General features: G+C 45.7%; 1 protein-coding gene across 2 annotated transcripts in view; it reads left to right on the forward strand.

The window, feature by feature from the left end:
• ARRB1 (arrestin beta 1) overlaps positions 1-13,977 on the forward strand; it is a 294,842-nt gene that overhangs the window by 265,957 nt on the left and 14,908 nt on the right. For both annotated transcript variants that reach the window (XM_033948295.1, XM_033948296.1), the window contains exons 11-12: positions 1,189-1,329; positions 2,174-2,257. In XM_033948295.1, the coding sequence (XP_033804186.1) occupies positions 1,189-1,329; positions 2,174-2,257 (225 nt within the window). The remainder of the gene's footprint in view (positions 1-1,188; positions 1,330-2,173; positions 2,258-13,977) is intronic.

Here is a 13,977-nt window from a genome sequence, read left to right on the forward strand (position 1 = left end):
ATAGCTTTTTTTCCATAGAGCAGTTTTTCCTGCTTGCTTTACTCCAGGACTACACCTGAATATCGAAGTGCTCAGATAAGTGACTTCTATTTTTGACAATTGTTGTTTGAAGAAAAGTTTAAAAAAATATATAAAACTATAAGAAAATATATAAAACTATTAGAAAATTAGAATAGAGGTTCACTTACTAATTGGGAGTTTTTCTGACCAAGGATGTGTCTGCTAGGATTAAATTCTGTTTAAAACTAGCCTGTCTATATGGGAAGCTTAAAGAGCCCCTATTAGACACTGAGGTCTTTTCTCCCTTTTTGTAAAGAAAGGTGACTTTTTTGTCCTGTATTTTGGAGGGTGCAATTTTTTGTGAGTAATTTATAGTCCACCATATCCTTACATGCCTCTCTTAAGGAGATATGCATCTAGTTTGCTCTTGAAGCCTAGGACGGTCGATTCCGCAATAATCTCATCTGGGAGGGCATTCCAGGTGTCAACCACTCTCTGAGTGAAGCAGAACTTCCTGACATTAGTCCTGAACCTGTCCCCCCTTAGCTTCATTACATGTCCTCTAGTCCGTGTCAAATTGGACAATGTAAATAATCTTCTCTGCTCTATTTTGTCGATTCCTTTCAGTATTTTGAAGGTCTCGATCATATCCCCACGCAGTCTCCTTTTCTCAAGGGAGAACAATCCTAGTGTTATAAGTCTGTCCTCGTATTCCAGATTAGATTCAGTAAATGATGCTGAAAAAAAGGAGTAATAAAGCCTTTATATCTTACAAGTACACTTTTCAAGTCTTTCTAGTAGAGACACGGTCCAATTGAGCGGGATACTCAAAGAAGCAGATGTAAAGTACTAGGCTACGAAATACAATTTTAAAAATGGTTAACATTGGAAGAAAAAAAATCCAATAAAATCATTTTCATTCAAAAGATTTGAGTACAATTTCATATTCAAAGCCAAGGAGTCCTTTTTTTTGAGCAATGAGGTATTCTGGAGTGGGAGAATCAACGTTATCTATCTAAGCAAACATACAATGAATGTTCTCTCTGCTAAAATTTCCTTTTTGGAAATTGAAGATGCTCTGTGGAGCTGCTCTAACAAGCGTCAGACCAAAGGATCAAAACTCTTGGACTCGCCAGTTATTGCCCGAGCCGTTCATTGCTTTCTCCCCTCTTTCTGTTTCCTTTCCAGCAATGACATTGTGGCCCCCAGCTCCACGTTTTGCAAAGTCTACACTTTAACTCCGTTCCTCGCCAACAACCGAGAGAAGCGTGGCCTGGCTTTGGATGGAAAGCTCAAGCACGAAGATACCAACCTGGCATCCAGCACATTGTAAGAACATTTCGTTTTCCCTAGCTTGCCTTTGGTCAATGTTTTTTCTCCTTTTCACTGCCAATGCTGCGATTGTCCATCATTTGAGAGGAATCTGGACATTAGGGTTTGATGTACTAAAAGGATATTGTGTTTGCATTTATTAGAAGCATGCTTAGTTCATAGGTCCTTTGAAGTCTGTGAAGATGAATTCATGCTTAAAAGAATGATTTCTTTCTATGGGGGAAGAGAGTTTATCTTCACAGTGAAGGAGAGTCAAACGGTCAGAGCATTTCCTACCATAATACGATAGAACATGCGCAGATAATGGGTCCGTTTGGTTTGTATCAACCAGTATGTTCTCCGATGCTAAAAACAAGTTTATGTTGACTTTTGCGGCTTCATTTTTCCGCCCCTTTCTCACAGTGAATCGGATGGCGGTTGAGGCAGCAGGGCAGGCCTGCTAGGCCGGGTGACCCCAGTGTATTCTCCATCGTTTTCTTTCTTCTTTTTAAGCTCACCCAATCTTTATTGTAGATAAACCAACCTATACAATACTCAACGTATTAGAAAATAAATTAACAAAGGAAAATTCTGGGTGCTGAAATTGTAACAGTCACCTAAACCTTCAATTAACAGTTGCAGAGAGAAATCATATTTGATTATTGAACAATTTGTTTCATTGATTTGATATTATTGTATTAATTAATTTTGCAGCTGCATAGATGTGCTATGAATTCCAGTACGAGTCAAACAGGAACATAATATAAATGCATTAATTAATTAACTAAATAAACAGCAGCAACATGTACTCAAATAAACACTGTTTCTTCAACCGTAAATGTGTTCCCCACTTCTCCACCAGGTTACGAGATGGTGCTAATAAAGAGATCCTGGGAATCATTGTATCCTATAAAGTGAAAGTGAAACTGGTTGTGTCTCGAGGAGGGTAAGTATTTACAAGTTCTCACAAGAAGGAAGTCAGTGAGAAGGGCAAGAACTGTTAAGCTCCCCGAAATGATGCTCTTGGACTAGTCTATTGGTTGGTCCATTCATCTCTTTGCATATGCAAAGCAGAGCTTGACTTCCCCACATTTGTAATGAGACAGAAATTAGAAGCTCTGAGGGATGGGCCAGCATGATAAAGTCTTCTTGGAACCCACTCTGCAAAGATACCTCTTTCTCACTGCGGAAGGAAGTTGGTTTGATTCATGGGTACCAAAAGTACTCAATCTCTGGCCTAGCAATCCTGTCCAAGAGTTCTAGGGGGTAATATTAAACCAGTGGTAATTAAAATGGTGTGGCAGCTGTGTTAGTCCTCTTCTAAAGGCAATATATAGAAATAAAATAAAACATAATAAGGAGATACCGTTTTTTTATTGGACTGACATAATGCATTTTTTTGATTAGCTTTTGAAGGTAACTCTTCTTCAACTCAGAAATAAGCAAATGTTGAGAAATATCAGTATATATAAGTGAAACATAAAAGTATTCCAATGGCAGTCTTCCAGGAAGAGGGAACATAAGAACATAAGAACATAAGCAGTGCCTCTGCCGGGTCAGACCATAGGTCCATCCTGCCCAGCAGTCCGCTCCCGCGGCGGCCCAAACAGATCACAATCTGTCTGAATCATCTGAAGGGGCTCCCCTGCCACCTTGGCCTCCCAATTTGGTCCTGCCTTCCCATCGAAGTCCCAGCCCTCCGGTCCTGCACATGCACGACCTGTTTGGTTTATACTCTATACCTGACAAACTTTCTATACTTTTGTTACATCCCAGCTCCTCCCTCAGTATCCCATGATCCCTTTATCCCTCAGGAATCCGTCCAATCCCTGTTTGAATCCTTGGACCGTACCCTGCCTGATCACTTCCTCCGGTAGCGCATTCCAAGTGTCCACGACCCTCTGGGTGAAAAAGAACTTCCTTGCATTTGTTCTGAACCTATCTCCCTTCAGTTTCTCAGAATGCCCCCTTGTATTTGCTGTCCCCTTCAGTCTGAAGAATCTGTCCCTATCCACCCTCTCTATGCCCCTCATGATCTTGAAGGTCTCTATCATATCTCCCCTGAGCCTCCTTTTTTCCAGAGAGAAGAGCCCCAGCCTATCCAGCCTTTCGGCGTATGAGCAGTGTTCCAGCCCTTTTACCATTTTCGTTGCTCTCCTTTGGACTCTCTCAAGTACCGCCATGTCCTTCTTGAGGTGCGGCGACCAGTACTGAACGCAGTATTCCAGATGCGGACGCACCATCGCTCGATACAATGGCATGATGACTTCCCGTGTTCTGGTTGTTATGCCCTTTTTTATGATGCCCAGCATCCTGTTGGCTTTTTTCGAGGCTGCCGCGCACTGTGCAGATGGCTTCAGTGATGCATCCACCAGCACACCCAAGTCTCTCTCGAGTCTGCTGTCTCCCATCAATACCCCCCCCAATTTGTAGCTGAACAACGGGTTCTTTTTCCCTATATGCATGACCTTGCATTTGTCCACGTTGAAGCGCATTTGCCATTTGTTTGCCCAGTCTTCCAGCTTGTCCAGGTCTCTTTGTAGGTCCTCACACTCCTCCCTGGTCCTAACTCTGCCGCACAGTTTGGTATCGTCTGCAAATTTTATAACCTCACACTTTGCCTCCTTTTCCAGGTCATTGATGGGATGGGTAAGGTGAGAAACCGGGGGGGAGGGGGGGGAAGCTGGATGGATGAGAGACAGAGAGATGTGGATGGCTGCTGTGGCATAACGAGGGGGAGAGGTGCCCGGGGGCGGTGGTGCTCCTCCCCTTTTCTTGTCTCTGCCCCCTTGATCCCGCCTTCCATGCGCTCCCTCTCGTTTCTTCCTTGATCCCGCATGACAAAGGCACCACCCCTTCCCTCCCCCCATACCTCTAGCTGAAGTTGTTGCTTGCGGCAGTCAACAACATGCTCCTCATGACCCCGTCGGCTCTCCCTCTGACGTGACTTCCTATGCGCGGCACCCAGAAGCAACAGAAGCGACGTCAGCGGGAGAGCCGACGGGGTTGCGAAGAGAACGTTGAAGTTGTTGCTCGTGACGGTGAACGACTAGAGGTATGGGGGAAGGGAAGGGGAGGAATGGGAAGAGATGGGGCGGGCCCCCCCCCCTTACTTTGCCACTGTATGGGTGATAAGAAAGGTGATAAAGCTGCATAATTTTATGGTTTGTAATGTAATAGAAAACCAAGATCTTTGTTAAGTCCTGTCTGATGGGTGCCTAAATATTTTCCCTCTTCCCTTCTTTTATTTCTTTTTCCCCCAAATATTTTATTGGAATTTTTAAATAAATAAAAAAAATAATAATATAATAATAATATAATTTTTAAAAATAATATTATTAAAACTAATCAATAATAATAAAATGCTAGAGGCGCATGCGCTCTTGAAAATTCGTAAGCGGTGGTGCCGTGAGGTGTGCTTCTGTGCCAGTCCTCACGGCGCCTGCGCGTGACTGTGCAGAAGACACCAGCGACTCCTCCCTCCCGCTCCTCTTCAAAGCGGCCTGCTGAGGTTCGCCAGCCGCTGTAGCGAACCTCGCAAGCCGCTCTCCACCTCCGTGCAGAAGAAGGAGTCGCCGTGTCACCTCCCGCCCTCACTCGCCGCTGCCGCCGCTGATCCTCCTCTTCAGAGCAGCCTGCGATCGTGGCCGGCTTTAAAGAACCTCTCAGGCCGCTCTCCAGCTTCAGTAGCACGCTCCCTCTGGGATCGCGTCAGAGGGAACGTGCTACCGAGTTGGAGAGCAGCCTGCGAGGTTCGCTAAAGCCGGCCACCACGATCGCAGGCTGCTTTGGTGAAGAGGAGCAGGCCAGAAGACGCCTGGATGTTGGGAGGGTAAGAAGGGAATCAATACCGGGAGCCAGGGGGAAAGGGAAAGGGGCTGCTTTGGGGGGAGGGGTGTGCTGGGGGGGGAGACAGCAGGGGCCATGGATAGGGAGAGGGAAAGGGGGCTGCTTTGGGGGGAGGGTTGTGCTGGGGGGGAGACAGAAGGGGCCATGGAGAGATAGGGAGAGGGAAAGGGGGCTGCTTTGGGGGGAGGTGTGCTGGGGACAGACAGCTTTGCTCAGGGGGGGGAGACAGAAGAGGGCCATGGAGAGACAGTTAGGGAGAGGGAAAGGGGCCTGCTTTGGGGGGGGGAGGTGTGTCATGGTGGCAGACAGCTTTGCTCAGGGGGGGGGGGGAGACAGAAGGATACAGACAGCGGCCAAGGAGTGAGAGAGAGAAAGAAACACAGACAGACAGACACATCTATTCTAGCACCCGTTAATGTAACGGGGTTAAAGACTAGTACAATATAAATAAATAAGTCACATGGTTTTTCTGTACCCAGATATTCATCATTGGAAGCTAACCAGCTATCACCAATATTCCTGTATCCAAGTACAGCCCGATATTCAGCTATTTCTTTTGCCCCAGATAATTATCCGTGTTTCGACACTGTATACTTCCAGTTCCACTTTGGCTTTCCCTTCTCCACCCCAAGCTGACCCAGTACAGGTAAAGCTGTTGGCTATCACTGCTTGGGCCTGGCAAATAGTGATTATCTGAGTAGCTGGTGCTGCTACCATGAACCCCAATCTTTTATGAACGCATAGCGTGGATTTTAGTGCCGGCAGCGGCGGTAACTGCTCCGACACTCTTATGAACGTCAAAGCAGTTACCGCCACTGCCGGCACTAAAACCCACACTATACGCTCGTAAAAGAGGGGGCATGTTTGTTAACCTTAAATGCTTGGTGGTTTTATTTTGTTGGGAATTTGGGGTTCATGTCCTGTGAACCGGTCAAGTTTCCAAGTTTATTTAATCTTTGATATACCGTTTATCAAAAACATACCTAAACGGTTTCCAATATTATCAAAAGAATAAAAAAATTAAAATAAAATTAGTGGGGGGGGGGGGGGACAAAACTTGTTGACTTACTGGAACCAAAGGGAATAAGTGGGAGGTGGTAAGAAATTAAATACACTGAGAAAATAAAATCATAAGAGGGAGGGAAAAAAGGGAAGAGGGTTGAAACACGAGGGTAGGGAGGCCACACTGAGGGCCTTTGATTTTCAGGCTGCCGTGACATGGATTATCATGACTTATCTAGTATCTATCTGATCTACAAGGGTCATTTCATAAATAATGCACACTATTTTTTTTTTTTTTTTAATTTACATGTTTTATTTTATTTTTTTTAAGCATTTCTTTACAGTCCTTCAATATAGTTTCCCTGCTTTGCAATGATCGAGTCCCACCGTGTGGGAAGCTTCATTATTCCATCCATGATACCATTTTTGTTCTGTTGCCGAATGGCTCGGGTACTGGCGGAAAAAAGCTCTTCCAGAGATGCAAAACGATGTCCACGCATAGGCTGTTTCAACTTTGGAAAAAGGTCAAATTCTGGTGGACGCATTATTGCTATTGATGAAACGTGGGTCAGAGACTTTGAGCTGGAGCTAAAATCACAGTCCAATGAGTGGAGAGCTCCGTCTTTCCCACAATCAAAAGTCAAACAAATGATGATTTTTGCTTATGATCATGAAGGCATCATCATTACAGAAGTATCACAGTAGTGTATTATCGTGATTTTTTGCAAAAAAAATGCGCAGAAAAATGCACAAAACCCGACCTCAGTTGCTCTTGGCTGGGCCACTCATTCTTCACGACAACGCTCCCCGCACGTAGGGAATGTCATCATTGAAAAACTACGGAAATACATCTGGGAGGTGTTACCTCATGTTCCCTACAGTCCAGACATGAGTCCACCAGACTTCGACCATTTTTCCGCCGGTACCCGAGCCATTCAGCAACTGAACAAAAACGGTGTCTTGGATGGAATAATGAAGCTTCCTGGACGTTGGGACTTGATCATTACACGGCACTTCCCCATCCTACCTAACCAACCGCTTAAACCAGATCTCCTCAAAAAGACACAGAAGAACCCCTAACCCTTTCACCTTCCCCCCTTTCAAGGGCACACATCGCAAGAAAATGTTCGACAACCTTCTGGCAACTCAAGCAGCAAAACTCAACCAATCCGTCACCAACCTGCTGACAACATCGGACGACTTCAAAACGTTCCGCAAAGAAATCAAAACCCTGCTCTTCAAAAAATTCATCCAAAAATCCTAACCCCCTTACCTACCACCAGCTCACTTCACCAACCTCTCACCTTCATCCAGAAAATTCCAGTTACCCCCCCAAAAAAAAAAATTGCATCCTCACTGGAAAATGTCCAGTAATCTCTTCTGAAATGTTTACATCTCTGGAAATGTCCAGTCAATTCTTTTGTAATCCGCCTTGAACTGCAAGGTATAGGCGGAATAGAAATCCGTAATGTAATGTAATGTAATCATTGCAAAGCAGGGACACTATATTGAAGGACTGCAAAGAAATACTTAAAAAATAAAATAATAGTGTGCATTATTTATGAAATGACTCTCGTATATTGAGCAAGTGATGAGCAGTGATTTTAAATGCTGGATGTCACTGGTTGAATTAGATGTAGTTAGTCAGTACTGATCCCTATCCAGGTATTGGTACTGAACGGATGCCTGCATAACTTAAGACAGTCTTTTATCTGTCCTAAATTAACTGGGTAACTCTGGATACCATCTCTGAATATCGGTGATGCTCAGCTAACATAGAAACCTAGAAGATGACGGCAGAAAAGGGCTACAGCCCATCATGTCTGCCCACTCTGCTTACCCACCCCCTGTCTATGCCCTAATGACCCAATTTCCTTATCTTGACCCTCGTAGGGATCCCACATAGGTAACTCCCATCTCTTTTCCAACTCTGCCCCTGGGTGACCCTGGCAGTAACTAGAGACGTAGCGCCACGGTGGTTTCCTGAATTTTCTTCAGCACTGTCCACGTGTGTGATATTGAAAATCCAGGTTGAGCTCGACAAGAGTTGGAACCGCTCCAACCTGGATGACCTCCTTTGAAAATTGACTCTTATCGTCAGAGAGGGGCCCTTAATTTAGAACACGAAGGGCTGATGCTTTTTTTTGCCCCCCCCCCCCTGTTTCTGTTAAATGAAATGCTTGCCAACATGTCCGACATTGTCAAGATAAAAAATTATTTTATAATTGGTGAAAACTGTATCAAAGGCATGGCCAACGGCCTTGAAATAGTTATTCATTCAATACCTTAACAGCGAGAAAATTCGGAGGAGAGAGAGAGAGAGAAGCAGGGTGAGCAAAGCCCAAGGGTAGTGGAACATCATTTTGGTTCATCTGGTCTCCCCCCCCCATCCAATCCTCACCCCCACCCCAAGCTCTCTAGTTGGTAGAGCTTGGCTCTTGTGGCCCACCCCATTCCATTGCCTATGACAAACCCCGATTTTTCAGGGACACACTGCAATTAATAGAGATATAATTTAGTCTCAGGATCTAAGATGTCTCTTTTTCCCAGTTCCGTGCTTTATCCTCTCCCCCAGACCCATCCTCCTGTTTCAGTATGTCCACAAACAGCATGCAGTCCTGCGGCACTATAACAATCCCGTTTCTACTCATGCCACAGAGCAGCTGGTCTGCTTGGCCCATGTGAGCATGCTGTTCCTATTTATAGGAATTCAAAAGCCAGATGCCAGATGCTTAATTCTCTACTCCAGCCCGGATTCTGATCACATAAATTCGTAAGAAAAATGTGAGATTTTTGCTCTTTGTTCTGAGTAGATATGGAAATCTATGCCTTCCAAATTACAAGTCCACTTTATGAAAGGAAATGAGTTTAGTCACATAAAAACACTTGGAAATTTACCCTCCCTGAGACTGAAGGAAGTACAGGAGTACCCTTTAATGAGAGAAGATGGTACCCGGGGCGAGGTATAAAAGCTGGTGCCTGGGGCAGAGTGAAGCTGGCACCTAGCATCCCCACCTACCCCCCCAGCAATAGGGGGGGGGGTCTCTTAAATTCACTCACCCGGTACCTTTGATAGGTTTCTTTTCTTCTTGGTTGCTCTTCTTTGAACCTTTTCTAGTGTCGGTATATCTTTCTTAAGATAAGGAGACCAGAATTGAACGCAATACTCCAGATGAGGTCACACCATGGAGCGATACAGGGGCATTATAATATCTTTAGTCTTGTTAACCATCCCTTTTTAAATAATTCCTAGAATCCTGTTTGCTTTTTTGGCCGCCACCACACATTGGGCGGAAGGTTTCATCGCATTGTCTACGATGACACCCAGATTCTTTTCTTGAGCACTAACCCCAAGGTGGACCCTTGGTAACTATGATTTGGGTTATTCTTCCCAATGTGTATCACTTTGCATTTGTCCACATTAAATTTCATTTGCCATTTGGACTCCCAATCTCCAAATTTCCTAAGGTCTGCCTGCAATATGTCACAATCTGCATGCATTTTGACAACTTTGCACAGATTAGTGTCATCTGCAAATTTAATCACCTCACTCATCGTTCCAATTTCCAGATCATTTATAAATAAGTTACATAGCACCGGTCCCAGTACAGATCCCTGTGGCACTCCACAGTTTGCAGTCACTTCTGGTCTCCTTATCTCAAGCAATATATAGCGGCGCTAGAAAAGGTTCAAAGAAGAGTGACCAAGATGATTAAAGGGATGGAACTCCTCTCGTATTAGGAAAAACTGAAAGGGTTAGGGCTCTTCAGCTTGGAAAAGAGACGGCTGAGGTGAGATAGGATTGAAGTCAATAAAATCCTGAGTGGAGCAGAACGGGGACAAGTGGATCGATTTTTCACTCCGTCAAAAATGACAAAGACTAGGGGACACTCGATAAAACTGCAGGGAAATACTTTTAAAACCAATAGGAGGACATTTTTTTTTTTCCACTCAGACAGTAGTTAAGCTCTGGAACACACCAGCGGATAGCGTAGCTGGTTTTAAGAAAAGTTTGGACAAGTTCCTGGAGGAAAAGTCCTTAGTCTGTTATTGAGAAAGACATAGGGGAAGCCACTGCTTGCCCTGGATCGGTAGCATGGAATGTCGCTACTCCTTGGGTTTTGGACAGGTACTAGTAACCTGGATTTGTCAACGTGAGAACGGGCTACTGGGCTTGATGGACCATTGGTCTGACCCAGTAAGGCTATTCTTATATTCCTATACCTTCTAAATCTATTTCACCAGATTGGTTTTAAATTCACACCTTAAAAGTGTTTTCATCTTCCAACAGAATAATTTATAGTCCCCAGATCTGCGTATTTCATGTTGAAGATGATTCCAAATCTGTGCTCTCTGGTACAGGAGAGATTGTTCAAAACTCTTCCCGTTATCATACTCCTTTCAGTTCAAGGATGCTAGCGTAACCCATTATTGAGGCTGCGTGGTAGGATTATATTCTAAAATGGAACATATGGGCAGGGTTCCATTATAGAATGCTAGCATATCTCAGTATTAACACAGCATGGTAGGAGCTCATTCTATAACTAGTTTTTTAGCCCGTTACATTAACGGGTGCTAGAATAGATGTGTAGACTTAGGCATTTTTTTCTTTCTTTTTCTTTCTTTCTTTCTGTCTCTCTCCTGCCCCCTTTCTTTCTTTCTTTCTGTCTCTTTCCCTGGCCCCCTGTCTGTCTTTCTTTCTGTCGCTCTCCCTTCCCCCCTGTCTGTCTTTCTTTCTGTCTCTCTCCCCCTGTCTGTCTTTCTTTCTGTCTCTCTCCCTGGCCCCCGGTCTGTCTGTCTTCCCCCGGACAACCACAGCGCCCGCCCACCTACCAGTCTCGCGCTCCCAGCCGGCTCTAACGGCCACGCCTCCCACCCCCGGACAGCCACAGCGCCCGCCCACCTACCAGTCTCGCGCTCCCAGCTGGGGCTTCTGAGAGCCGTCGCCCCTGCCAATCGTCGGCCGCCTTGGTCTGGGCCGCTCTGCGGCGCTAGGTGGGCGCAGCCCATGCCGCTGTCAAGCCAACCCGCCGCCGAGCTGTCTTTCCTTCTCTGCCGGCGGGGACCGCCGGGGCCTAGGTGCGGCGGGGAAGGGGGGGGTCTTGTCTGGCCAGGGCCGGCCGAATCCTGGGCCTGCTCTCCTTCCCCTAAGTCCTGGCCCCTCACTCCGCGCCATCTAGCGCATGCGCACTCTTGCCGCCACATCCCGACAGATCAGGGAACACACGGCGAGAGTGCACATGCGCGTGTAGCGTTTTATTATTATAGATAGATGGAACGTAGGGGGTGAGGTTCCATTATAGAACGCTAGTGTAACCCAGCATTCTATAATGTGTCTAGCATTTATAGCTGGTGTAAGTGGAAGCAGCTAAATGTATGTCACTTATAGTATTCTATATGCTATCCATGTAAGCGAGAGGGTGGAATCATAGAACAAAATGTTGTTAATTAGGAATATTTTTAGATTGTTGGGGGTTTTTTAAATCATTATATGAATGTCACAATGCTGAGGCCATAATAATAATGAAACCACTCTTCAGACTACTGGCATGGTGATGTGATATCGTGGCACAAAACTGCCCATGTGCAGTGGCGTAGTGAGGGTGAGAGGCCCCTGTGATGGTGGCGCCCACCCCCACTACCGAGCACACGCCCCTTCCCTTCTCCCGTTCCTCTTAAACGTTCTGGGTGCGAACAGCGACCCCCCCAACCTGCTGCTCGCACCAGCATCGGCTCTTCCTCCGATGTCGCTTTCTAGGTGCGGGTCCAGGAAGTGACATCAGAGGAAGAGCCGACACTGGCAAAAGCAGCAGGTTGGGGGTCGCTGCTGGCGCCCAGAACGTTAAAGAGGAACGGGGAAGGGAAGGGTCATGCAGTAGTGGGGGGGGGGAAGGAAGAGAGGGGCAGAGAGGAGGATGGGTGCCAGCATCCCCCACCAAGACAGCGCCCAGGGCGGACCACCCACCTGTCGTCCCCCCCCCCCCACTGCCCATATGTGACCAATTGCCAACTACTCAGCATTCAGTCATGAAGGAGTATTCTCTGCACCGGGTGGTGGAAGCAGCTCTGGCCACCTTTTTGGGTAGACTGGGTGGATCATGCCATCGTTTACCCTGTTACTATGTTACCTTGTTCCACATCCATAACCATGTGTTTTGAGCATGTGCTTTTAGCTTGACTAACTCTTCCTTTTCCCCTGAATAACGCCAGCCTTTTGGGAGATCTGGCATCCAGGTAAGGCGTGCATGAGAAGCTTCCCAGCTCTTGTGATCTCAAACCTATCCTGTGCTCAAATCATTGCCTTTGTATTGTATTTTGATTTTGTGCTTTACCTCACACATCTTCTCTTCTTTCTAAATAACCCGAAATGTATCACTTCTTCGAATTTATAGCAGTAGGTAAAATGAGCGGACAGAAGACGCACTTGTGGTACGAATGTACGAGAGACACATGTTAGGAGTCAGCTATTGGAAGGCGAGGTTGCATCTCTACCCGTTTGGAAATTTTCATGGCTTTCGTGCCATTGACCTAAACATTTCCAACTATTTGTAGCCTTTGCTGGGATATATGCACATTACTTGTGGTAAAGAGATGAGACCCTTAAAATAATATTTGTTTAACTTCCTAAAGACCTAATTAATTAAGTTCTTGTCACGCACACACGAATGCAAGAAAAGGGTTCATGAATCAGGCTTAGAGAATGACACGGTGACAAAATTCATCACCGTTCCTGTCCCCGCGGATTACCGCGGGAAATAATCCCAAGTCATTTTCTAGTGTCTGTTTCAACCTCGGTCCTTCTACACCAGCATTCTTCAAAGCAAAGCTTGCGGGTCAGTGGTTGTGGCCATTCATACTCTGATTCTTATGGGAGCCAAGGATAATGAAGCCATTGTGACATCACTGATGTGATTGGCTCTTAGGCACTGGTGGAATGAGGCATTATGACATCACAAGATCTGCTCTGGATACCAGAGACTGTCATTCTGTAGTGTCTGTTTCAACCTCGGTCCTTCTACACCAGCATTCTTCAAAGCAAAGCTTGCGGGTCAGTGGTTGTGGCCATTCATACTCTGATTCTTCCCTCTCTCCTTAAAGAATGACATGAAAATGGTTTCCCGCGGTTATCCGCAGGGACGGGAATGGTGATGAATTTTGTCACCGTGTCATTCTCTAGGCTCTAAAGCAGTGGTTCCCAACCCTGTCCTGGAGGACCACCAGGCCAGTCGGGTTTTCAGGATAGCCCTAATGAATATGCATGGAGCAGATTTGCATGCCTCTCACTTCCATTATATGCAGATCTCTCTCATGCATATTCATTAGGGCTATCCTGAAAACCCGACTGGCCTGGTGGTCCTCCAGGACAGGGTTGGGAACCACTGATCTAAATGACACCAATTGTCTTTCTGTGATGTCCACTCATATGGCTTCTTCGCACCATCTCACTGATAAACAGTAATATTGCAAGAAAAGACACTGGATTTCCTTAATGTTTTACACAATCAACCTAAAAAAAATGGTGGTTTCACCTCCTAGAGGAAATTAATGCTGAACTATGGAGGTTATAGAGCAGATTGACGCCAGCGTTTCAAGGGGCAGGGGACAATAGGGATGGGCACCTGGTATTTCTAGACCACCTTTGCCTATTTAGGCCCCAATGATCAAAAGTCCTCGTTAAAATCCTGTTAGAACTGGTTCAGCAATGAACGTTAAAGGCATGGTAAGTTTGGAGCATCAGGGCCTTAGTTCAAGGACGGATTATAGAATTGAGAGACCCGGTCAGTACATCCAGGAATGATCATGGTAGGTGGGCGA

The sequence above is a fragment of the Geotrypetes seraphini genome, chromosome 6, assembly GCF_902459505.1.
Source record: "Geotrypetes seraphini chromosome 6, aGeoSer1.1, whole genome shotgun sequence".
Classification (NCBI taxonomy): Eukaryota; Metazoa; Chordata; class Amphibia; order Gymnophiona; family Dermophiidae; genus Geotrypetes; species Geotrypetes seraphini.